Source organism: Mobula hypostoma, chromosome 6 (genome assembly GCF_963921235.1).
Source record: "Mobula hypostoma chromosome 6, sMobHyp1.1, whole genome shotgun sequence".
Lineage (NCBI taxonomy): Eukaryota > Metazoa > Chordata > Chondrichthyes > Myliobatiformes > Myliobatidae > Mobula > Mobula hypostoma.
In genome coordinates, this window is record NC_086102.1 from 169,079,273 (window position 1) to 169,106,715 (window position 27,443).

At 37.4% G+C, this 27,443-nt stretch overlaps 1 protein-coding gene across 1 annotated transcript in view; it reads left to right on the plus strand.

Moving 5' to 3' along the window:
• Positions 1-22,938, plus strand: part of gorasp2 (golgi reassembly stacking protein 2) — a 39,146-nt gene extending 16,208 nt beyond the window's left edge. Inside the window, exons 2-10 of the mRNA XM_063052224.1 lie at positions 2,483-2,563; positions 4,277-4,480; positions 10,598-10,684; positions 12,060-12,190; positions 12,416-12,542; positions 13,925-14,033; positions 17,610-17,699; positions 19,303-19,422; positions 19,902-22,938. Of these exons, the coding sequence (XP_062908294.1) occupies positions 2,483-2,563; positions 4,277-4,480; positions 10,598-10,684; positions 12,060-12,190; positions 12,416-12,542; positions 13,925-14,033; positions 17,610-17,699; positions 19,303-19,422; positions 19,902-20,230 (1,278 nt within the window). The 3' untranslated portion in view covers positions 20,231-22,938. The remainder of the gene's footprint in view (positions 1-2,482; positions 2,564-4,276; positions 4,481-10,597; positions 10,685-12,059; positions 12,191-12,415; positions 12,543-13,924; positions 14,034-17,609; positions 17,700-19,302; positions 19,423-19,901) is intronic.
• The last annotated feature ends 4,505 nt before the right edge of the window (positions 22,939-27,443 follow it).

Sequence of the window (27,443 nt, forward strand, 5' to 3'; positions counted from 1 at the left end):
CTTTCATATCTGCTTCTGTCATTAACTCTGTAGGCCATTCCAGGTAGCTGCCATTCTCTGTGTAAAAGATTTGTCCTGCACATCTTTAAATTTCTTCCCCTCTCACCAAGGGCAAGTTGGGCGACCACTAATCGGTTATCATTGGTGGGTCAGAGGTGAAGAAGGTAAGCAACTTTAAGTTCCTGGGTGTTAAACATCTCAGGTGATCTGCCCTGGGCCCATCACATTGATGCAATTATGAAGAAGGCATGCCTCTACGTTCTTGGAAGTTTAAGGAGATTTGACATATCACCAATACTCTTAACTATTAGAGGTGCATTGTTGAAAATATCCTGACTGGTTGCATCATGGCGTGGTATGGCATTTCCAACACACAGCAAGAGGCTGCAGAGAGTTGTGGCACATCTTTGTCTATTATGAACACAGCCCTCCCCACCATTGTTACCATTTACAGGAGGTGCTGCATTTATCATTGAGGATCCCTGCCATATGGGTCATGTCCTCCTGTTACTACTTTTGGGAAGGAAGTCCCACAACACCAACTTTCCTACAACCGTTAGGTTCTTGAACCAACCTGCACAATCCTAACTCAACATAAGCAATGGAACAGTATTGACCACCTCTTTACACTACTGTGGACTTTGAGTTTGTATTGCATTTTTTCATCAACTCTTAATTATGCAAAACAGCAAGCCAACAAGTTTCCATTTTTTCCACTTGCAGTGTAACATGACTTTGTAGAAGGTTTACAGCCCAATTTGCTTGAAATATTTTTACGGTTATCAGTATTGATGTCTGGGATTTTGATCACATTGTTTTCAAATTTAGTGTGTTTACTGCTTTTCAAATTTAAGCTGAAATTCAATCATTAAAACAATACATCTTTACTTGTAGGTGCATTCTCAGGATTTTATCAGTGTTTTTACCTGGGAGAATGTTTTCAAAATGCATTGCTTTATATTTAACATTAACAGATGGATTACTGTTTCAGGATTATTTAAGATTGTACATTTGGTCTTATTGAGATTTAGCAGGCAAAAGCATACTTACAAATTAATGTACAACCAAAAAGCAGGTAAGTTTTTTGACTGCAGATTTGGAGACTGCTCACCCAATCAAACTGTTGGAGTGGAGTTTTACTTTACAATATTTGCTGTGATGCAAGTCACTCTGTTTGAGGTTGATACTGATTAAGTATTCAATTCTCCTATGCTTGGGTCAGCAAATAAAAGTTTTTCTGTGTATGTATCATGTTGTTACTGGCATCTGAGTAGTCAGACATTTCAACTGACGGAGAAGTATATAATATTTTCTTTAGTTACATTTTGCAGCTGATCATAACATAATTTGTAGATTTAAACATGGTGCTGAGTACTTCTGTAGCTCAAACTGAAAAGTTGGATGCTTAAATATGAAGCAACTTTTCACATGTTTCTCACATATTAGCATACTCCTTGACAAATCTGTAGTGATGAATACTGTCAGGATGTTCTGGTAAGTAGTGAAGCTAATTTGTAACTTTGTGATTTTTGATCTTGTGCACTATAAGGAAGATGTATTATTGGGCAGAGAACTGCCACCTACATCTAAAATGTTTTAGTGGTGTAGTACTTCAACTTGAGTTCCTTTTGACACTGCAACTTTCTTATTTAAAAATGTGTGACATCTGTTAAAGCTATTTTGTTGATTTATTTTCAAAACTTCTTGGAACTTCATTGCTATTAATTTTTCACTTTCTCTCCAGTTCATTCCTCTCTGCTGCACTCATTTCTTACACTTTGGGCTTTGCTGTCTTCCATGCGCATTGTCCCCTTATAGGCTTTTCTTACTGTTTCTGATATTCCTTTGCTCATTCTCCAGCACTACTTTCAAGTTCAAGTCTTGACCTGAATGTTATCAATTCCAGATAACTATCTTTTCCATTTACATCATAGATGTCAACCTATATTGTTAAATTTTCTTCATAGATGCTGGCTGAACAATAATTTTCTCCATATTCAGGAATTCAGTGTTTTACATTCCCAATCTCCCCATAAAATCATTGCTATCAGGACCAATAGTAATCTAAATGTAATCTGACCAGTTTTGTATAGCTGAAATATGATCTCCTGCTTAGGAGTTGGGCTGAGTAAGAAGCTGGAGTGAAGCTGATTTCTGAGGACTAATCTTGATCATGACACTCTGCAAACCTCTATTCGTCTGAGATTCTTGCCACTTGAAAGATAATTGTATCCTGTAGTTGCTCAAATCTACTAGTGTTTAACTGCAAAGTGCACTGGGATTAGGCCAGCTATTGTCTTGGCTCTAGTTCAGCTCATCTAAACATTCTCCTACAAACAAGAATCAATTTGTGCAAGCATTCTTTGTATTTAGCTGCTGACTGATGTGATTTTTCCATCCATGATGTTGAAATATTGTGTCCTGACATGGGAGCACGAAACCAGAATAATTTTTTTTTAAGTTTTTTATCTTGTACTTTCAGGTTCAAGAAAATTCCCCAGGCCACAGAGCTGGATTGGAGCCTTTTTTTGATTTTGTTGTTTCCATTGGCAATACTCGATTGGTAAGAGTTTCTCATTAAAGACTGAGTCGAAGTTGTGCCTCTGAACTTAATTTGCTGTTCTCATTTTTAAGCCAATATATTTTGTCAAGAGTTGAATGAACTGTATTAAATAAATTGTACAAAATATTAGTTGAAGATTAAGTTATGGGCTTCATGTATAAGAGAAATAATGATTAATTGTACGGTATTTTTAATCTTGCCATGTTAGAAAATAGTTTTTGTGAATTATTCTCTCATTCTTTAGGAATCTGGGTACTTTGCCCCAATTTCTTGAATTACTGCTGTTTTTCTGGAGATACTCCATATATCAGAGTTCCAGGATATGTACCCAGCAAATTGAAAGAGTAGCAATTATATTTTCAAAGTAGGATGAGAGTCTAAGCAAAGTACTGTTCCCATGTGTTTACTGCTGTTATCCTTGACAGTACAGGTTGCAGATTTGGTAGCATTGGTCAGAGAAACTGCAATACATTTTGTTATGTGATACTCTGCAACCCCATGGAATTGATGGTAGAATGGGAGCCAATCAAGCAGCTACTTTGTCCTGGATAGTGTTGATCTTCATTGAGTAGATCTCCTTCAGGCAAGTAGAAATAATTTCATCATGTTCCAGACCTGTGCCTTGCAAGTGGTGAAACAATTTTGTGGAGCATTAGGTGAGTCACTTGTCACAGACACCTGCTCCACAGAATTCATCTTACTGATCTAATTGAATTTCCGGTCACAAGTAACCTCAAGGTTACAGATGATGAGGGACTTGCAAAAGTAATTCCATTAAATATAAATAGAATGTTCTCCCTTGTGGTCATTACTTGGTATTTGCCACTTATCAGCCCATATCCAAATACAGAACATTACCTGGGCATTGGCTTGTTTAAGCCGATACATTTCATGTCTAGAAAATTTTAGTTTAGACATTCTGCTTTATTTTAATACCAAACCAATAAATTTAGAAACTTAAACAAATAAATTATTAGGCTTCAAATGCCTAATCAAATTGATTTTTTTAGATTATATCAGGAAATCAATAAACCAAATAGTTAATATATCAGCAAAATATGTTATTTTATGTCCTGCATTTTTTAATGGCCACTTTGTCCCCATTCAGAAACAAATTCAAATTGTTACTTTATTTCAAAATTAGTACAATGACACATATCTTAAACTCAATTTAAAACAAAATAGAAATTTTCTAAATAAGTTCCTCACAGGTATTCTCCTCCATGGAAATCAATGGATTCACCTTCACTGTGCCCTGCCCCTGGGCTGCAGCAGATGTTCTTACTAATATTAGTCAAGGAGGTCACTGATGATGTTTTGGGGACCATTAACCCAATTTGTATGTTTCCAAATGGATCTTGACAAAAATAGAAACCATTCCACAGGCTGGCAGGTTCTTATAGGTGCAAGAAGCAGTTTATTAAATGCATTGGCACTTGGAATCAAGTACAACCTAATGATATGAATTGGATTCCTTTAATTCACTCACTGTCCAGATAGTGTCCAGTGTTGATTAGCTTTTTTGTATATGAAAACATTTGGGCTGGTTGCCATGTATCCAGATGGTGTACTGGCAGTCAGGCAGATTCTCTGATAAAAGACTTGGTTTGTGTGAGATTTAGCCTTAATGAGCAAGGGCTAATTTGTGAAGTATTTTACCAGAGTTAAAAATCACTATCCAAGTTTTTAAGATATCTTTTATTTTGATTTTAGAATCAAGATAATGATACTCTCAAAGATCTTTTAAAGACTAATGTGGAAAAACCAATTAAAATGGTTGTCTACAGCAGTAAGACACTCAAATTGAGAGAAACAACAGTTACTCCAAGCAACATGTGGGGAGGTCAAGGCTTGCTTGGAGTTAGTATTCGTTTCTGCAGTTTTGAGGGAGCTAACGAAAACGTCTGGCATGTATTGGTAAGTATATTGCATTGTGGGCAGATGAGTAATTTGTTTTCATTATAGTCCAGAATAAAAACAATGTCGTATTAGTTTAAGCAACATACACATGGAAAAGAGTACAGTTCATGTTTCGGGCAGAGACCCTCCAGCAGAAGGATCTCGGCCCGAAACATCGACTGTACTCTTTTCCATAGATGCTGCCTGGTGTGCTGAGCTCCTCCTGCATTTTGTGTGTGTTGCTTGGATTTCCATCATCTGCAGATTTTCTCTTATTTGTGATGGTATTAGATTAAAATCCTTTCTCAAATTTTCATTTCAATCATGAAAAACACATATTCTCTTTCTCTCCTTCCCCCCCCCCCCCCACCAAGTTATTGCAAGAGCTAATTGTTTTTGATAACACTTAAACTATTAGCTTGGGCAAAATAAAGTTAGTTACAATAAGGTTCTCTCCAAAAGAGCAAGATTAAGCTCAAGCAATAGGTTTTAAAGTTGTGGTTCTGTGTACATAACATTTTTAGTGATGGATTGTGAAAACTGATGGGGAAAAATTAGCATGTTCCTAATTAGTTGTATGGAGATTATCACAAAAATGCTTTTCTGTACTGCAAGTCCTAGTACCTGTGAAGTTAATTTTAGGATACTAAATATCATAAATAATTTGCCCATATTAGGATATTATTGTGAAAAATACTGCAAAATGATACAAACAAATAGTGTAGATTGGAAGTGAAGTGTTAAACACTTGTGAATAACAAGCATGTCTAAGGGAGATTTTTTTGGGGGGTGGAATTTAACTATGAGCAATGAATGAAATTTGAAGAGGGGGAAATAGAAGAACAGAATGTTGAAATAGCTGACTTAAATTATTGATCTTGCATTTTCACCTAGCCTTGTATCGGGTTATTATTGTCACATGTACCAAGATACAGTGAGAAGCTTGTCTTGCATACTGTTTAATTATTACAATCAAATTATTATATATGCATTGAAAAGATTAGAACAATAATAGTGATTAGATCTGTAGAGAAAAGCTTGCCATAAGTTGCCTTGCTCCAGCGCCATCTTGCAACAATCTTCTACTTGTTTCTACCTCTTGCTCAATATGCAATGTGATGTGTCTTATAAATATATAAACTATTATTTTTGAAACACTAGCTACTTCCAACATATATAACGCAAGAAAGAACCGGACTCAATCAGTGGAGTGAGTCCATTGAAACTTCAATGAAAGTGGGAGTTGAAAAGAATTATTACTTAGCAAACTTGAATATAATACATTTGGTCCCTTTATCTGAAAGATAAATATAAATTATAAATAGGTGGGACTCCTATACTGCTTCTGTAATACTTCAGCAGTTTTGAAATTACCTATTTATTCTTGCACTTTGTCAATTAGCCAATGTCACATTGTGCTAATCTGTTACCCCTTATTTTGTGCAGTGACCATTTGGAAAGTTAAGTACTGGTTTTCAGTATCTACCTTGTTCGTTTACATACCCTCAAAGAACTCAAATTTGTCAAATGCTATTTTACTTTTGTAAAACTTTTGATTGCTAATGACACTGAGCAGATAAGAGCAGAGCATTTTATTGACTCTGCCATCTTTACCAAGGTAGCTGCTTCTGTTTTATCACACCCATTATCTTTTGATTCCTAACCTCCCAGTATAGCCTGAACCACATGCTAGTTGTCATCATCGATTGTTAATTGCCAGGAAGCATTCTTCTCCACTTCAAAACTGCGGTTATTGATCCTTTTGAAAAAACAGAAAGCATATGGATAAATAGGAAATCTTGAAACACAGTTTGTGTACTTCTGCACTCATGTTGCTCTCACTTCTATCATGTTATGATGCTGGAAAGTGTTAGAATCACTGCCTGTACAACTAATTGGAGCAATTGCTGTGATCTGTTTTACCTTAAATTAAGCATGGACACTATGAAGTGATGGAAATTCCTCTTTAACAGCAAGAGATAAACAGTAATATCTGCCATGATTGGTGAAAATTTTCTTGCATTGATGTCATGGGAAAGGAATTTTGGAAGCAGAGTACATTGTGCACGTGCAACACATCAGGTGTTTAGGAAATGACTGAGAATGAATTTTTACCCCACACTGAGTCTCACTTACACACTACTGAAATCTGCATGTCCGTGTTATTACTGTCTTTTTCTTGGCCTTCAATTAATTTGTTGTTAACCTATTTGGTTTCCTTGCAATGTGAAAAATTAATAATCATTATCTCCTTGAAGTCTGTATTGTAGCCCACTTAAATCTGTAGTCTTAATGATATAAGAGTTGGGTTCAGATAGTGCACTGGTAATTTTTAATCAAAGTCTGTACAGATAATTTTGAATGTCTTTAAATTTCTTTGTCTGCATTCATTACTTGCATTAGTTTGTGAGAAAATCTTTAATGTGAGGTGCAGGCCATTGAAACCTGGTTAGTATTTTGCAGAGAGTCATAGAAAACTACAGCACAACAGCAGGCCCTTCAGCCTGTCTAGTCTGTGCTGAACCATTTTAAATTGCCTAGTCCCACTGACCACCACCCAGGTATACCTCTGCCATCCAAGCTTCTCTTAAATGTTGAAATCAAAAACGTATCCACCACTTACATTGGCAGTTTATTCCACACTCTCACCATCCTCTGAGTGAAGAAATTTCTCCTCGTGTTCCCTTAAACATTTCACCTTTCACCCTTAACTCATGACCTCTGGTTGTAGTCTCACCCAGCCTCAGTGGAAGAAGCATGCTTTCATTTATCCTTTCCATCCCTATGTTCTAGGGAATAGTTTTAACCTGTTCAATCTTTCCTTATAAATCAGTCCTCCAGTCCCGGCAACATCCTTGTAAATTTTCTCTGTACACCTACCTTATTTCAATCTTTCCTGTAGGTAGGTGACCAAAACTGCACTCTATACTCCCAGTTAGGCCTCACCAACATCTTGTGCAACTTCAACATAGCATCATAACTCCTGTACTCAGACCTTTGATTTATGAAGGTCAATGTGCCAAAAGCTTTCTGTTTACCTGTGACGCCATTTTCAATGAATTATGGACCTATACTTCCAGATCCCTTTGTTCCATCCTCAGTGCTCTGCTGCTTACTGTGCAAGTCCTACCTTGGTCCTCTCAAAGTACAATACCGTCTGCACATTTTTCCAGCTGGTCTACAATCCCGCTACAAGCTTTGATAGTCTTCCTTGCTATCCACTACACCCCCAATCTTGCTGTCATCAGCAATTTTTTCTGATCCAGTTAACCACGTTATCATCCTGATCATTGATAATAGGTGACTAACAACAACAGACCCAGCACCAAACTCTGCGGCACCCCACTAGTCACAGGCTTCTAATCAGAGAGGCAACCATCTACAGCCGCTCCCTGCAAAGCCAATGTCTAATCCAGTTTACTACCTGATTTTGAATGCCAAATGACTGAGCCTTGACCAACCTCCCATGCAGGACCATGTCAAATACCTTGCTGAAGTCCATGTAGACAACATTCACTGCTTTGCTTTCATCAGCATTCCTGGTATTTCCTCCAAAAGCTCTATAAGTTTGGTTAGATGTGACCTACCAGAATCTGACAGATACATACAAGCTTTGTACTCAAAATTTCATTTTTAAATCCCTCCCACTTACCAAGTTCACTTTTGCTGGGAAACAGCCTGTCCTAATCCACACTTACCATATTCTTTCTGATGCTGTTAATATTGGTCTTTCTCTAATTTAGAATCTGAACTTGAGGACCAGACCTATCCTTTTCTAGAATACCGTTTGTTTCAAGATAATTATGACCACTGGATGCAAAGTGTTCCCCAACACAAAATTCTGTCACTTGCCCTGTCTCATTCCCTAATACAATCATAAGATATTGGAACAGAATTAGGCCATTTGGCCCATCAAGTCTGCTTCAGCATTTCATCATGGCTGAACCATTTCCCTGTCAACCCCATTCTCCTACCTTCTTCCCTTAGCCTTTCTCACCCTAATGAATCAAGAACCTATCAGCCTCCACCTTAAGTGCACTGTGACCTGGCCTCCACAGTCACCTGTGGTAATGAATTTCACAGATTCACCATCCTTTGAAATTCCTGCTGATCTCTGTTCTAAGTGCAAAGAGCTTCAAGCAACTTCTATACTTAAGCACATCCTTCCTTAAATAAGGGGCCCAAAAGTGCTCACAGTACCCTGTGAGGCCTTGCCAGTGCCTTATATAGCCTCAACAATATGTCCTTGCTTTTATATTCTAGTCCTCTTGGAATAAATGCTAACATTGCATTCGCCTTCCTCATCACTGATTCAACCTGCAAATTGACCTTTAGTGAGTCCTGCAGAAGGACTCCCAAATCCCTTTGCACGTAGGATTTTTGAATGTTCTCCCCATTTTGAAAATATTCTCTGCTTTATTACTTCTACCAAAGTGCTTGACCATACACTTCCCATACCATGTTCCATCTGCCACCTCTTTTCCTATTCTCCTAATCTGTCTAAGTCCTTCAGCAGCCTCTCTTCTTGATAGGAGATAAAGTATTACACACACTCTCATTGAGACTTCTATATACTGATTAGAATACACCCTACGTGTCTAAGTAGCACCAGAAGATGTATTCTACAACGAGGAAACTTTCATGAACACATTTGGCAAACTCCATCCCATTTAGTCCTTTTATGGTATAGGAGTACCAGTCAATATTGGAAAGTAAAAATCAACTAGTATCACACTATATGTTTCTTACAACAGTGTGCGATCTCTCAATAAATTTGTTCCTCTAAGTCCTGCGGACTGTTGGGTAGTCTATGAAATAGCTCCATTAATGTGGTCATTCCTTTCTTATTCCTCTGTTCCACCCATAAAGCCTCACCAGATGAATTCTCCAGTATGTCCTGACAGAGCGCTGCCGTGACATTTTCCCTGACTAGTAACACAACCCCTCCCATTTTATCACGTCTAAAACAACGGAAGCCAGGAGTATTGAACTGTCATTCCTGCCCCTCCTGCAACCAAGACTCACTAATGGCTACAATATCATAATTCCATGTGTTGATCCATGCCTTGGGCTCATCTGCCTTTTTTACGATACTACTTGCATTGAAGTATGTGCATCTCAGAGCATTAGTCTCACTGTGCTCAATAATTTGATTACTGACTTTGTCTGAAGTTTTAACAATATGTCTCCACAACTACTCCACCATCTGTTCTGGCACTCTGGTTCCCATTTCTCTGCAACTTTAGTTTAAACCCCGTTGTGTAGCACTAGCAAACCTTCCTGCTAGGATATTAGTCCTCCTCCAATTCTGGTGCAAACCATCTCTTCTGTACAGATCCTGCCTTCCCTGGAATAGAGCTCAATGATCCAAAATTCTTATGCCCTCCCTCCTGCACCAACTCCTTATCCACGTTAAACTGTATGTTCTTCCTATCCTAGGCCTTCCATCCTATGATACTCCCCCTTCTCCAGCCTTGTATCCCTTTTGCTAATCAACTTCCCAGCTCTTAGCTTCATCCCATCCCCCTCCAGTCTTCTCTCATTTCAGGACTCCCCTCCCCCTCCCACTTTCAAATCTCTTACTATCTCTTTTTTCCGTGAGTCCTGATGAAGGGTCTCGATCCAAAAAGTCGACTATACTACTTCCTATAGATGCTGCCTGGCCTGCTATGTTCCATCAGCATTTTGTGTGTGTTGCTTGAATTTCCAGCATCTGCAGATTTTCTCGTGTTTGTGTTCTTCCTATTTCTGGCTTCTTTAGCACGTGGCACAGGTAGCAATCCTAAGATCGCATCCCTGGGCATCTTGTCCTTTAACTTAGCACCTAACTCCCTGAACTCATTTTGCATAGAACAATATTAGTTATGATAAATGGAATTTATATTTTTGGGCTTCCTGGTATGGCAATGAAAACCTTATTGTTTATTACACTACGTTAGTGGGATTTGCAAATTCATCTTCAAGTGGACGAATTCTTCCTTGACCTTAGTGAAATTTCTGCCAAAGGATGAACAGATTTTTGAGCAATTACTTTTTAAAGCTTAACTACTGAGGAGGAATTAAATTAAGTTGAAGTCATAATGTTACCTTTTTACTTTTGTAACCATGCTTTTCCCTTTTTTTTAAAAAAAAAAGGAAGTTGAGCCAAATTCTCCAGCTGCACTAGCTGGTCTTCGACCTCATACAGACTATATAATTGGAGCAGACACAGTCATGAACGAGGTAAATGGATCATATATAATTTCAATTAAGCTATAAATTACTTGTGGAAAGGTGGGTCATTTGAGTTATTTCCAACTACGAATATACAGGCAACCTCTATGTGGTTGTGACACCAGAAAATGGCCCATTCCAGAATTTTCCATACAGCAAATTTGCAAACACATCAAGAAATGATAGTTGAAAAAAAATGGTTACTTTGTTTTCCACATTATTCTTTGAAAGAATTTTATTTTGTAATTCAAATTTGAGTGAGGATTTAGGAATTCTTTAAAGGAGATTTTATTTCTGTAACATGGGATCTCTAAATATTCTGGTAATTAGTTTTCTGGAACCATATAAAGTTGTGAAGATGACTGGGAAATTGAATGCATGTTGTTTAGTGTGTTAACTTCAAGGCTGAACTTTTATTTCTGTGCACGTTTTGAGTAAGGTATTAAAGAATTAGAATATGTGCCTTTAACTTATGAAAGTAATAGGAGTGTTAAGTATTTTTTTCGCCCAGTCTTTTTATGAGAGTTGAAATTGTAAGTATGCTTGTTGGAAACAAGTATATCCTGAGCAGTCTTTTATTGCTGTAACCTCTAAGTCAGTGTTAGAATCAGTTTTATTATCACTGACTTAAATGACATGAAATTTGTTTTGGAGCAGCAGTACAGTTCAAAAACAAAATTACTGTAAGTTCAAAATAAATAGCACAAAAAATAAGAGGTAATGTCCATGGGATCATGGAGCACTCAGAAATGCTGTTTCTGAACCTCAGTGAAATTTGCATGAAGTGTTGGGTATAATTTATGTAACAGCTCATGATTGCTTTTGCCTTTGACGTTAAATAACTGAAGCTGCCAATGATTTTTATTATGAATATTCTTGGACTTTGATGCTTTTAAACTATTATGTACCAGATATAAGTTTTAATTGGAAGTCAACAGGGAAAATCTATACTTTCTACATAAAGTATAATATCTTGTTTGAATTGATGTAATAGTCCAGCACTGCATTGCATCAAAAGACATTTCAGTAGGTACATAGATGGAAAAAGGTTCAGAGGGGTATTGGTCTAATGAGGGCCAATGGGACTATCTTAGGTGGGCATCTTGGTCAGCACAGCTGAGCTGGGCTTGAAAGCCCTATCTCTGTGCTGTTATTCTGGTACATCTGATTTTTAATTAGCATGTCTGTGTTTATTGTATTGAATAATCCACTTAAAGTAATGCTGGATTGCATTCGCATGTTCTAAATTACAGGCATCTTGGATGCCAGTTCTCTGTAGGAAATATTACAATGCATTGTAATAAGACTTTTGATTTTATGATGTGTTGCATGGACTGAACCCAGGAAATAGCATGACTGAAAAAAATGAATTTTATTTTCATAGTCCGAAGATCTCTTCTCTCTGATAGAGACTCATGAAGGGAAAGCTTTGAAACTATACGTCTACAACACAGACACAGACAACTGCCGGGAAGTTGTTATCACACCTAATACTACCTGGGGTGGCGAAGGCAGGTAAGGTGAAGATATTTTGTTGAGACTAACAGTGTAATTTGGAAATGCTGGTATAGTTGTACTGTTCATCTGGATGGAAAATTTGGTATAGTTACTTTATCTTGAAAATAGCCCAAGGATACCCATCTTTGTATTTTCAAATGTTGACTGATCTAAATGTTCTTCTGTTCAGTTTAATATTTTCCTCTTTGAATTTGGTAAATAATGTAAATAAATTATTTTAAGCTTAGGGTGTGGGATTGGATATGGCTACTTGCATCGAATTCCAACCCGTCCATTTGCAGAGGGTAAAAAAATAAGTCTCCCAGGACCGGGTGCTTCAGTCAGTCCATTAAAAGATGGCTTCACAGAGGTAATGCTTGATTTATTTTAACCTGCTAAATTATTTAGCAGATATTGCTTTGTTGTACCATTATAAAATTTGATGGCTTTACTATAAAAGAGCTTCATAACATGATTAGCAATTTCTATTTTGTACACTGTGTTTAAAGATAAAAGTTGAATAACTTTACAGGCATTTGTGAAGCAACTTGTAATTTCAATTAGTGAGGAAGAACATCTTGGGTGATAAAACAAACTGGTGTCTTATCTCTTAAGTGTTGTAACTTACAGTTCAACATAAAACATTGAAACTTCTGCAGAATAGCTTAGAATAGAACTATTGTGAGATTTACCGACATACAAGCTGTTTCAGTTGGTATTGGATTTCTAGTGTTGTGGTCATCTTCTCTGGCCTTGCAATTTTATCTTAAAATTGTGTTGCTATTAATTGTGTCTAAGATTTGAATGTATACTAATAATTCTGCACAGAATGGTTGAAAATTCTATCCTGTGATCAAGATTACTGTTCTATAAAATTCAGTTTTTTAGAAGCTTGTGATATTTTAACAAATTTGCTAACAAATCTGATAAACTTCTCTTATCTTTTTTTGAGGGCTGATTGTTAAAATGCATTAATTATTGTCATAACTTTAGCAATACAGTGGATTCTGGTTAATTGGGACACAAGGATAAGTACATTTTGGCCCAATTAAGCAGCTGCCCCATTGTTAAAAAAGGTATATTAAAGAAAGATAAACTACAGTTTAACTGAGTAATAAATTATATATTTAAATGCAATATAGAAGAAATTAGAACACTAACAATACTACTACTGAATTAATTTGTAATAGTTATTGACAGAGGAGTTTATCCAGTGTAAGCTGCAGTGTTCTTTTGATTGACTGTAAATGAACAAAATCTGCCAGGCACTGGTAAATTTTTTTTTCCGGCAAGAGTCAAATCTTTTAGTGGCGTCCTGGCAAGGGTCTGAATTTTTTTAAGTCAAAATAAAATTATGAAAAATCACTGCTTTTTGAATCTGTGTTTGTTGGCCCAAATAGATAACATAGTACACGCACATGTAACTGATGCTGTTTTTAAAAACTGTTTGTTCTAAGCACAGTGTAGTATCTTAACAGCCATACAAATGCACACGACTGATGCTAGTCAGAAACTGTTTGGCAATGGTCTCCTGTCCCATTTAAACAGCATAGTGTCCTAAATAAATAAAGGGAATACCAGCTATTTGTTCGATTAGTTTTTGTTCTTCAAAAGTTGTCCCAGTAAGTGGTTGCCCTGATTAATCAATGGCCTACTTAGCAGGAATCCACTGTATATATTTTCAGTTTGTTGTATAATTTTGCTGACATTTTAATTTATCTGATGATTAGATAAGTACTGTTATCTATGCAGGTTCAGCTATCTGCTGTTTCCTCAGCAACTGCTATGAGCACCAACTTACAGCAGAGTCTATCTGGACTATCACTTGGTACATCTCCTGTTAACAGTGTTCTTAATACTGGTAAGTATTAACAGCACTTGTGTAAGTACTTTTACTAAAGAAGAATTATTACTATAAACAGAAAACTTATTATCTGATGAAACAGTTGAGATGTCTTTTGAGCATTCTTTCTTTGTCACTGACTTTTTTTCTAAAGATTTGTGTTTAAAATAATCTTTTTCAGTTGAAAGACCTGCGGGGGGGGGGTGGGGGCAGGGAGAGATTGTGAAATTATCTTTATGCTTTTTACTTGTATATAAGCATATGAATTGTTTGAACAATGCTGGAAATCCAAGCGTCATACAAAATGCTGGAGGAACTTGGGTCAGGTAGCTCATGTTTTGGGATGAGACCCTTCGGCAAGACTGCTGAAGGGTCTGTGCTCAAGCCATCAACTGCACTCTTTTCCGTAAATACTGCCTGGCCTGCTGAGTTCCTCCAACATTTTGTGTGTGTGTTGACAGGAATGGACAAATCAGTCCCTTTAGCCTGTCTGCTACCTCAAAGATTTTTTTCCCTGCCCTGAGCTTGTATCTATCCATGTCTTTACTCTACAGAAATCAGTCAACCTCTGATATGCCAATGACTGACTCTGCACAGACTGCTGGGGTAGAGACTTTTAAAGGTTAATTCAGCCATTTCTTGCTCTGAGGGTATACCTAGTTGAGTAAATGAGGTGTGGGGGGGGGGTTGTAGAAGTGGTACACTTTTTTTTTCTTCCCCTCTGGAGGCTTTTGATAAAGACTAAGATTAGAGATGGTAGCATTCAGTAGAAGTGGGCAGGTTTTCAGATTACATACATCAAAGTTGCTGGTGAACGCAGCAGGCCAAGCAGCATCTATAGGAAGAGGTGCAGTTGACGTTTCAGGCCGAGACCCTTCGTCAGGACTAACTGAAGGAAGAGTGAGTAAGGGATTTGAAAGCTGGAGGGGGAGGGGGAGATGCAAAATGATAGGAGAAGACAGGAGGGGGAGGGATAGAGCTGAGAGCTGGACAGGTGATAGGCAAAAGGGGATACGAGAGGATCATGGGACAGGAGGTCCGGGAAGAAAGACAGGGGGGGGTGACCCAGAGGATGGGCAAGAGGTATATTCAGAGGGAGAAAAAGGAGACTGAGAGAAAGAATGTGTGCATAAAAATGAGTAACAGATGGGGTACGAGGGGGAGGTGGGGCCTTAGCAGAAGTTAGAGAAGTCAATGTTCATGCCATCAGGTTGGAGGCTACCCAGACCGAATATAAGGTGTTGTTCCTCCAACCTGAGTGTGGCTTCATCTTTACAGTAGAGGAGGCCGTGGACAGACATGTCAGAATGGGAATGGGATGTGGAATTAAAATGTGTGGCCACTGGGAGATCCTGCTTTCTCTGGCGGACAGAGCGTAGATGTTCAGCAAAGCGGTCTCCCAGTCTGCGTCGAGTCTCACCAATATATAAAAGGCCACATCGGGAGCACCGGACGCAGTTTTCAGATTATCAGGCTATGATTTGTGGGTTACAGCAGGGATAAGTATTCACAATTTGCATAAACAATTTGGTTGAGGTGACCAACGGTAACTCATCTTAGCTTATTGATGACACTAAAAATAAGTCTAAATGTTGCTTGAAGCTTCTTTGCACTCTCATCTCCACTTATGTTTTCCACCTGCTTTTGGTTCCCTCAGCCAAATTATTAATCAGGTGTGAGTAGTTGACTTCAATCAATAATCCTAATAGCTCACTGCTGGTTGAGACAGCCCATTTATCTGTACTCTTTTTTTGCTAACCTACTCTTAAACCATGTTAGTATATTATCCTCAGTCCATATACTCTTAACCTTGCTTACTGATCTCTGAAACCTTATTAAAAGCCTTTTGAAAATAGACAATAAGATGCATTAATTGTCAAGAAATCTTTATTGGGAAGAATGATCATACCCCAGGAATGTTTACCATTAGTGGTATTGATCCAAACTGAGGATGCATATGGTTCATTTAGTTCTTAATTGTTTAATTGACATTAATAAAAAGCATGAATTGCAAAAGCTTTGCTCACTGTTGACCTACCCTCTGACCACCTTTATTGTGAGCAGAGCTAACAAGAATTTACTAAGCTAAGTTACTTGCCCTCATTTGTGAGGCACTGCACAGGCCCGAGCCTTCAAAGCAGAAGTAATAATGAAGTGCTTTGACAACCCATTAAGCCATAGAGGTTGAACTGGGTGTCCGAGGTAAATGTCTCAAATATCTCTGATATTCAAAAACATCCACAAAAATCAAGAACTATTAAAAATTTGAAACAAATACATTTAAAAGCAATTAAATATATTCAAATTAACCCACTTACATCACAAAAAGTTATATTACTTAAACTTTTCATCCCTTCGCCATTCTCCACAAAAATAACTGAAGCTACTGAGCTGGTTTCAGACCTCATTTAGTCTTGGTGCAGGAGGCAAATGGCCAGGCTTTTAGGATGAAACAAAGATGTGTCAAAAGTATATTTCAGTAGTTCTGCATGGAATTTCCAGCTATCTTTGAGACTGTTTGGGCAAACACAATTTGTCCAATATAATAAAAATGATTTTTTTCATTGCCTGCGTTATAAGTTAGCCTACTTTGATCAGTTAGGTCATATGTGTGAGTTCCATACTTCGGAATTTTTGTATGTTCTAATGACTCAAGGCAATGGTTTGAGAGTTACATCTGCATGTTTTATTATTTGAGACTCAAATTTATCTTGTAATCATTTTATTTTGTGCGTTAGAGGAATATCTTCATACTTGCAAATAACAAGAGCATAAAAAGGCAGAATTTCTGAAAGCAATTATTTAATAATGCAGTCAGTAGGCTTATTTGGTATATAGTTATTCTTTGGTAGTACAAGAGGTATACAACAAAAACATTGTATGCTTCCAGTTTATCATTTTATATTACTTCCATGGTATCTGGGAAAAATCAAACTTCAGCCACATGCTACAAAACTAAAACTAGTTTTGTCTACATACTATGGTGTTAATTATAGTCTCATAGAATGAAACTATGTTGAAAGTACAAATTCTGGAGCTGTTGTAGTATGAGTTTTTTTTTGTTTGAATCAAGATTGACCTTTGTCTTCCAGATCATTTGAAATAAACATTATAAAATATAATGAAAATCGTAAAACCTGCACATGCTATAAATCTAAAACAAAAGCATCTGAAATACTCAGCAAGTCAGGCTGCATCTGTGAAACTCTCAAATGGTTCAAGTTGGTAACTCTTTGTCAGAACTGCTCTGATGAAGGGCTCTGATCTGAAACATTGACTGTTCCTTTTCACACAGATATGGTCTGACCAGCTAAGTATTTCCTGCATTTTCCATTTTTATTATTATAAAGAATAGACTGCATAGTGTAATGCTTCCTCTAATATTCTGTTCACTGGTATTATTCATTTTTTAAAACTGTCTCAGAACACATTTTGCTCTTTTGCATCCATATTTACTTTTGCGAAAAGATGGAGTCCTTTCAATGCAAGGGAAACACTGTATATTTAGCATAATTGCAGTTTGAAGGAGAAGCTAGAAAACTGAGATAAAAATATTTTGATTTTTAAACCTCAATTTCTTTTAAACTGTTAAAGGTGTTCCAACTGTTCCATTGTTACCTTCATCTGCAAGTTCAGCCTCCAGCACAGTTCCGACAAGCATAAATGTTGATACTACTCTAACTAGTAAGTCTACAGTTATAATTCAATAGATAATATGGGAAACTTTATTTGATCTGGATGTTGATTTGTCTCTTACATAATTAATAGAAGACATAATACAGTTGGACATAAGCCTGATGTAACCTGATTTTAAAACGGAATTGATCAAAAAATGGAATGCAGTATCTTGGAATTACAGGGCTGGAGAAGGTTCAGTCACACTCCAATAATCTGCGATCCAACGTTTGGAAATCCTTACAGTTTGGCATCTGCCTGACAAATTACTGTTTGTTGTGCCTCCCTCCCTTCCCTGTCTACTGGGAGCTGGACTCCTACAGTCCCTTCCAAATGAGCAGACCTTATTTCTCACACTCCCTTACCTTGCCTTGTTCATTGGAAAAATTATAAGTTACACAGCATCTTTATTTAAAAAAGTGAATCATGAATGTGTTTGGGTTTATATCGAATAACATCCAATAATCCAAAGAAGTTGTCTGAAGTATACCAGATTGCGTAGCACAGTAGTGTAGTAGTAGCACAACGCTTTACAGTGCAGGCTACCCGAGTCCAATTCCGGCCACTTGCATAAGGAATTTATAAATTTTCCCCGTGACCACATGGGTTTCCTTCAGGTGCTCCTGTTTCCTCCCACAGTCCAAAGACTTGCTGGTTATTAGGTTAATTGATTGTCAATTACATTGTCCCGTGATTAGGCCTGGATTAAATGGGGGGATTGCTTGGCAACATGGCTCGAGGGACCATCTCAATAAACATATCAAAATTTGACTATATAGAAGAAGGGGGCAGGATCATAAAGGGAATTGAAAAACTAGGATGGGAGCTCTGAAATTGATTAAGTTTGACCTAATGTACAGTGATGGCATTTACCGTTCAGTTGGCATAAAGCTTCCTTTCGCAATTCAGTTTGTATTGTAACTTAACCTTTAAAGTAACATCTTGTATATGTTGACTAGAGTACATATTCCACTTCTAGTTTGTGATTGACTTTGAAAAATAGATTCTGAATATTATAATGAGATGCAGTTAGTCAGTCAAGCGTATTATCTTCTTGCACAAGTACATTTATGTACAGGTGTAATGAAAAGCTTGCAGTAGCATCATAGATGCATGGATTGCAGAAGCAGAATTCACAACAGAAGTGAAAATTAAATGTAATTAAAAATGATTTTTACAAGAAAATGCAATTAGAAAAAATAAAAATCTATGTTAGTACAAAATGTTGCTAAACTGAAGTGATTAGGGCATTGCTGGTGATTTCAACAACCGATTGAATTCTTCTAGCTGGTTTCGATCTAGTGGTGTAGGACCTGAGGCTTCTGTACCCTCTCCAAATGGTGGCTGTGTAAAGATGGCATGGCCTGAGTGGTGGGGCTCTTTGAAAGATGTTGGTGTCTTGAGGCGTTGCCTGCAGTAGATAGTATCAAAGGTGGAAAGGGATTTTCCAAATGTTTTTGTCAGTGGTTAAACCATTGTAATTGATATGCTGTAAAGCTTTCGGAGAGTTATGTCATACTTTGGATTTTTGGATTCTTCCAAAATGGTATTGGCACTGAAGAGTATTCTTTAAGTTCATGAGTATATGGGATATATTTTTCAATGTTTACAGGTCTAATGCCATTACCAAGTGCACTGCCTAATATACCTAACCTACCAAATGTGGATCTCACTCTACAAAACCTTGCTCCAGTGACCTTACCAGGAATAGGTGTGCTACCTCCACTCACTGGTAAGTTTGTAGTCCTTTACTCAATTAATGTAATTACTTTAAATTAACCAGAATCATTTAATAATTATAGGTTAAGTGGTGAGCATTGTTTGAATAATCTCCATAGCTGATTTTGAATCTGTTTAGCGCTGCGATTCCATGCATGTGAAAATTTTGATGCTGTTCTTCCTTCCCAGTCCATTGTCAAATAATCTGAAATCCTCAAGATATAAAATGACTCTTCTATTTTTTTGTATTCTATCTTAAATTGAAGTGCTGCACACTCTGCTATGATTAGAAAATATTTTGTGTCAGCATATTTTACCCTTTTCTAAATTTTGCCTTTAGAAATGTATGTAATAAATTCCATTCTCTGAATATCATAAATTATTGGTATTAACATTATAGTGCACACTGCAACCTCATCCAAATTAGAGACAAAGTAAAGTGCTCAGTAATTACAGTACATTTTTATTGTGATTTTTTTTCCCCCCTCCTAGGTTATCCATCAGCCGCTCAGTTGCCACCACTAAATCTCACTGGAGTGCCCCCTCTGACAATGCCTACCATGTATCCCTCACAATCACCCATGACGGGAGGAGTAAAGGCTGGTTTGTCTGAAACAGTTTCGGCCAGCTCTCCAAGAGTAGGTGGGTTTCACGTTCCTGCCTCTGCACCACCTACTGAACAAACCCCTGCCCTCATTTTAGATACTACAACTGTTTCCATGACAACTGCTGGCATCCAGGCAGCTGCATCACCATATGCAAGTAATGAGGAACCATCATCCGTTTCCACAGATGTTCAATCTTCTTCTGTGTCATCTTAACTGCAATTTTTTTCAAAAGCAGAAGCTGATTAATCTATTTATTCAGCTGCAGAAAACTTGTTCTGCAATTAAAATATAAAGTGTAGACTGGCATGATTGCATATCTGAGCTTTAAACCTTTGTACATAATTATAAGGCTGAGGCAAATACATAACCTTTAATACAATTGGATGGTTTACTACATTGTTTAGCAATGTGGTACTTTTGATGTAAATGGAAAATAAATTATTTTATCAAGTACGGATTTAATTCCCTCTCTTCTCCCTGTCCTCTAGTGGAGCTACTCTGCTGTCCAATTACTTGTTGCATCTTTAGCCACCATCTTGTCTGTAATTTCCCAGCCTGTACAATTTTCAGATCAACAGGTAAATACTTGCTGTTTCAGTATGCACCCTGCTGTTTTTAATGACAATTAAGAGAAATAATGTGGGTGAAAATATACATGCAGTTGAAATCCAGTAGGCGTCTCCGTGAGCTTAGCAGAATACATTTGAAAGAGATGATTAAGCAATAAATTCCACTGAAAAGCACTGGTATTTTTCAGAATAGAATGAAAAGTCTATTTTTAAACAAAAAAATATCTTGTCAGCTCTAGTGTGCCAAAATACAATTTTGCTTTTGTGTTTATAACGTGAGATTCCTGTTTCATTGTCAGATTCTGAAGAGAATGATACAATATGAAAGAAATTGTGTTGACATTCTTAAAGTACTAATGGGTTCAGCACTTAGTATAAATGTAATCATGGAAGCATTTTGTGCGTAGTTGTGATGCCATTTAAAATGGTGCTGAATTGCTGAGTTTTAACAAAGGTCATGTGTTCAAACTTAGAAAGAATGAGGCAAGAAGGAAGTGTAGGGCTCATTTGAGAAGCTCATTGAAAGTCTGCGGAGGGAAGTTACCTGGCTGGTAGTACTGTACAATAAGGGTAGTTGTTATAGCCTCAGATTTTAAGCAGCTTTCCAGCCAGGCTTTTCTGTTTTATTTCACACTATTTGTTTTGGCTAAACTGTAATAAACCTGTGGGTTCAATGAGAGCTGAGCATCATTTTGATTGGAGGGAAGAGGGGTTAAACTAGTTGCAACACAGGAGGATAATGGAACAAAGTTAACTTGTGGATTGTGGATCCTCAGTGACCACTTGAGTTAGAGCAGCAACTGAAGTCAGGAACTAAATCCAATTATGTTAATACTGTGGGAGTGGGGTAAAGTTATCTTATTAATAATGCTTTTAGATGATAGAGAATAGATAATAGAGAAGAGATGGGAACAATTTAAGGCTATTTTATTAATATGAGTAGAACAGTAGGTAATTTTTCGTATGGTCGAGCAGAATGTGGATATAAAAGTGAGTTATGTTAAATGAAATAAAAATTGAGTTACCGATTTTAAAAACAATTGTATTTATTTATTTTGTTTCCCTTCCCAAACGAGGCTTAGTGTTTGGTTTTTAAATTGTTCCATGTAGCTGGATTTTTGATTTCAATTGTGTTTTTAACATGAATTGAAGAGTAAGAACCTCAAGTTATAAAATGAAATAACGGAAGTCTGTGAAATAATTTCTGAGTGTAATATTTTATTTAGCGACATACAGACTCTCCCCAGTTATGAATGCCCAAATTGTGGACACCCACACATAACAGCTAGCTTAATATTAAATTAAAATATCCCACCTTCTCACCTTCAATTCTGCAAAAACAGAACCAGTTTTCCCCCCTCCATTTTTTTTTCATTCATTACGATACTGTTGAGGTGGTATTGACATATCAAGTAGTTTTCAGACTTGTGGACAAAAATCATCTGAAGGGTACCTAAAAATGGAAGCCATTCATTACCCAGGGATGCCCTGCAGAGATTTTTTAAAAAATTATTATTTGTGATGGAATGCAGACAGCAACAAGTTTTGGTGTTGGTGTGTACCATAGAACCTGCTTTAAAAAAATGCAAAATTAAGAGCCTACTCAAACTCAAAAAGCCAACCACTGCTCATTGCTGCACGGAGCGTAAACATTAAATCTCTTTCAAGATGATTTAATTCAAGGGAGGAATCTGTTTCAGTCAGCTGAGGAAAGAAATGTGAAAAGGGTGTTTGTTACAAATTTAAGTTTTGATGTCACAGCTTTTGGATTTGGTAAAATCCTTAACATAACAGAAGTCTTCGCAGTCTGGCAATTGAAGCCCTTTTGTAGTTAGATAATTTCCTGTGCATCTCATTCTCAAAAACAATCAATAAATATCTTAATTTCTTCAAATTGCATTCAATTAACATAAAACCTGTTATATTGTATTTATAAATGTATGCTGAGTGACAAAGTTCCAGACTATCTTGAGCTACATACCTCTAGTGTTTATTAACAAAAACTCAAGATGTTAGGGACGTTAGTTAAAGGGTCATTTCTACCTTTTAAATGTGAGTATGTTGTGTGGTCTAATCTGGCACTGGATCAAAGAGTAAATTCCATGCTGGGGGATTACTGTTTCACAGTTCAAATTCAGTTTATTGTCATTCAACAATACACGTGTATACCACCAAACAAAACAACGTTCCTCCGGAAGGTGCACAACACAGTATGTATAACTCACACACAGCACAGAGTAATAGTACCACTAGTAAATTAACAAATATTACGATGCACTTACAACACAAGTTAAAAAGTAAACAGTATAATGCTACTGGTGCTTCATGTGTGATGAGATCTGTGTGGTGGCAGGGAGTTCAGTAGTCTTGCTGCCTCAATGAAGAAGCTGTATCCCGTCCTAACAGTTCTTGCCCTAATGCTACGGTACTTCTTGCCTGATGGTAGGTGATCAAAGAGTTTGTTGGATGGATGGGAGGGGTCATTGAGCTCCATGCAGAGTTTACTGACTGAATCCAGCCACGAAATTGTCACCAGAAATCAGCCAGTAATCTCAGGCTTTGTGTGTTTGTACCTAATAGTGAGACAAGTTTGGGAGTTCCTTACCGTATGTCAGAAAATTAACAATACCTGGCTACTAAACAGCTCTTAATGTCAAAGAATATTCTGCTTTACATTCATGGATATTTTAAAGATGTAAAGTATGGAGACTTTTTCTAAATTTTGTAATTTCTCTAAAGTCCATTATATCTGAAACCTTCAATATATTTTGTAAGGAATTATTGGAACAGGGGAGTCTAACTTTCTATAAAGGGATTCATAAGGTTGACAATGAAGGAAGCATCAGAAAGCTCATTAGATACATTTGGTTGCACAATGTTCAAAGTAATGAGTAGATGCAGCTGGGCGTCTTCATCTCAGTATGTTCGTGATCTGTTTCAACTGAGCATCCCTGATGGGTCAACTGGATGGAAGATTGTTCAAGTCATATTCAGTGTACCTTAGTGACAACCAGAGCATTGTTTGATTTTTAGCATTTAATTTTTGATTAATATGTAATATTTTTTGTAACTTCAGATTTCTCACAGAAGAAAGTTTTTTAAAAAATTCAGAAAATAAATATGATTGCCATTAAGAATAACATGATTGCTGAAATTCAGATGCATAAGCCAGCATGTTTGTAAACTTTGTATTGGTAAAACAAGCATGGTATTATCCTGCAGGATTTGCTTGCAATTGTGGTTGTGAACCATCCATGTATTTCATCTTACTGAAGGTAAGGATAAAAACGGTGATCTGTTTATTCCTGAGTGGTCTTCAAATCGTCCTCTGACTGGATGTCAAAGTTGCCTTGCTACTCGAGTGCCTGAAATACTGATTTTCACACTCAATGTGCAAAGATTTCAGAACTTGTATACATCTTCCAGATTAAAGATGATATGCTACATTTAGCTATGGATATATTTCCTCTCCATGCATGAATATCTCCATCACCAAAGTTGTCCCCTGAGATATTCAGGGGCAAGGAGTCCTTCAGGATGAGATTTATTATTGATCACGAATGATGTGAAACTTATTTTACAGCAGCAGCACACTGCAAAAATGTAAAAATCTATAAATTACAAAAGCGCTGTAACAGAAGGAATAACAAAGTAGTGTTCATGAACCCTTCAGAAATCTGATAGAAGAGGGGATAAAACTGTTCCTAAATCGGTGAGTATGGGTCCTCAGGTTCCTGTACCACCTCAGGGTCCTAATAATGGATGCTTCCTTCAAAGTTGTTCCATGCTACCAAGGACTCGGAAATATGCTACTCTATTCTGTCTTCCTGTTCAATGAGTATGTCCACTTCTCAATGAAGTTATGAACCACTCAGAAAAAGATTATGGAATCTGCAGAACAATTTAAAGGAGAAAATCCAAATAAAGGCAACATTTGTCACATGTAGCCCTGTTTTTTAAGTAATGGTACAGCAGAAGCAGCTGCACTAATTCATGGAGAACTCTGCCTATGATACATTCTATTTGAGGAGCAAAATGGCCTAGTGACAAACAACAGAAACTAGCTTTAATTTCAAAAATGTTGATTCTCAAATCTGAAATAATATTGGAAAATGCTGGAAATTCTGAACAGATAACTTGTATTCCCTACATCAGACACATCATTTGCGCTAAGGCCCTTGTGAACATAGCTTGGCATATTGTGGACACTAGCCTCCCCTCTGTGGATTCATGTACGCTTTTCAGGAAAACAGCCAGCACCATCAAACATCCCATCTACCCTTCACATCCTGTGCTTTAGCACCTTCCATCGGACAGAAGGTATAAAAGTCTGAAAGTATGTTTCACTAAGCTCAGTATAGTTCCTACACCATTGTTATAAGACATCCAGTTCCCTTGTACGTACAATAAGATGGACTCTTGACCTCACAAACTACATCATTATGATCTTGTACCTTGTTGTTTACTTGTACTGCACTTTCTCTGTGGCTGTTACATTTTATTCTGCCTTGTTATTTTTAACAAGATTCTGGAATGGTTCCAGAAGACTGAAAATTTGCGAATGTCACTCCACTCTTCAAGAAAGAAGTGAGGCAGAAGAAAGGAAATTATAGGGCAGTTAGTCTGCCCTCAGTGGTTGGGAAGATGTTGCAGTCGATTAAGGATGTGGCTTCAGGGTACTTGGAGGCACTTGATAAAATTGGTCATAGCATGGTTTCCTCGAGGGAAAATCTTGCCTGACAAATCTGTTGGAATTCTTTTGAAAAAATAACAAGCAGGATAGACAGAAGAGACTTGGTTGATGTCATATGTACTTGGATTTTCTGAAGGCATTTCACAAGGTGCCACATATGCGGCTGCTTAATAAGTTAAGAGTCTATGTTATTACAGAAAAGCTACTAGTATGATAAAGCAGTGGCTGATTGGCAGGAGGCAGAGTGGGAATAAAGGAGCCTTTTTTGGTTGGCTGCTGGTGACTAGTGGTGTTCCACAGGGATCTGTGTTGGGACTGATCCTTTTCAAGTTATATGTCAATGACTTAGATAATGGAATTGATGGCTTTGTTCCAAAGTTTGTGAACGATATGGAGATAGGTGGAGGGGTGGGTAGTTTTGAGGAAATAGACTATAGAAGGACTTGGACAGATTAAGAAAATGGGCAAAGAAGTGGCAGATGGAAAACAGTGTCAGGAAGTATATGCTCATGCACTTTGGCAGAAGAGATAAAAGTGTAGACTATTTTCTAAATGGGAAGAAAATTCAAAAATCTGAAGTGCAAAGCAACTTGGGAGTCCTTGTGCAGGATTCCCTGAAGGTTAATTTGCAGGTAGTGTCTGTGGTGAGGAAGGCAAATGCTATGTTAGCATTCATTCAAAGAGGACTAGAATATAAAGCAAGGATGTAATGTTGAAGCTTTATAAAGTACTGGTGAGGCTTCATAGAGTATTTTGAGCAGTTTTAGGTCCCTTGGATATGTTGACAATGGAGAGGATTCGAAGGAGGTTCACGAAAATGATTCCAGTATTGAATGGCTTGTCATATGAAGAGTGTTTGATGGCTATGGGCCTGTATTCACTGGAATACAGGCCCATACTATTTTTTAATGTTTCTTAATTGTACATATGATTTTTTGTGTTCTATTGCTGAGCAGCAGTGAACCATCTGATTGGCCTACCAGAGTTCTCTTTGGGAGCTAATTGACTTGATCAGCATAAAGAATGAGGGGCGACCTCATTGAAACCTATCGAATGGTGAAAGGCTTTGATAGAGTAGATGTGGAAAGTATGTTACCTGTGGTGGGAGAGTAGGACTAGAGGACACAGCCTCAGAATAGAGGGGTGTCCTTTTAGAGTGGAGATGAGGAATTTCTTTAGTGGTGAATTTGTGGAATTCATTGCCACAGGCGGCTGTGAAGGCCAAGTCTTTACACATTTAAGGAAGAGGTTAATAGATTCTTGATTGGTCAGGGCATGAAGGGGTACAGGGAGAAGGCAGGAGATTGGGGCCGAGAGGAAAAATATATCAACTAATGATGAAACAGCAGAGTGAAACTTGATGGGCCAAATGGTTTAATTCTGCTCCTATATCTTATGGTCTTACCTTTTCCTACCTCAATGTATTCTGTAATGATCTGATTTGTAGGAGCAGTATGCAAGACAAGTTTTTCCATTGTATCTTAGTACATGTGACAATAATGAACCAATACCAATTCTAATCAGATGGTATGTGGAGAGGAAAACAGTGAACGTGACCTTTTATTAAAATTAAAAGTGAGGAAAGAAAAAGAATGTTTAAGGTTGCTGAGAAGGGCAAGTAGAGTGAATGACAGATAGGGGTGAGACCACAAGAAACAGCAAAATTGTTGCTTTGGGCTGTTAGAGGGTGATCTGAATGAAGGAACTATAAATAGTAGCACATGAAATGCAAAAGAGGAAAGTTGCAACTGTGGCTGGAAATCTCCACAGATCTTGTAGCATCTGTGGAGAAAAAAAGTTACTATGATAGATTGATGGCCCTACAGCCCAACTCATTGGTTGAGACAAACAGAAAAAGCTATCAATATGAAATTGGGGCTGGGCACTGAGTCTTAACTGTGCATTAATGCAATATGAGGTGCTGATTCTTAAGCTTCTGTTGAGCGTTGTTGGAACATTAAAGACTAATTATGAAAATCTGAGTTCATCTGAGGGATGCTGAGTTCAACAGATAGGCAACTGGGAGCTCAGGGTAACTCTTGCAGATTGAATTAGTGTCTTCCTTGTGCTGCAGGTCAACACTTATTTCATCTATTTCCTGGTTGCTTGTACCATCTCCATCTCCAACACCCGTCCTCTTCTCAGTACCCTGCAATTCAAGCCA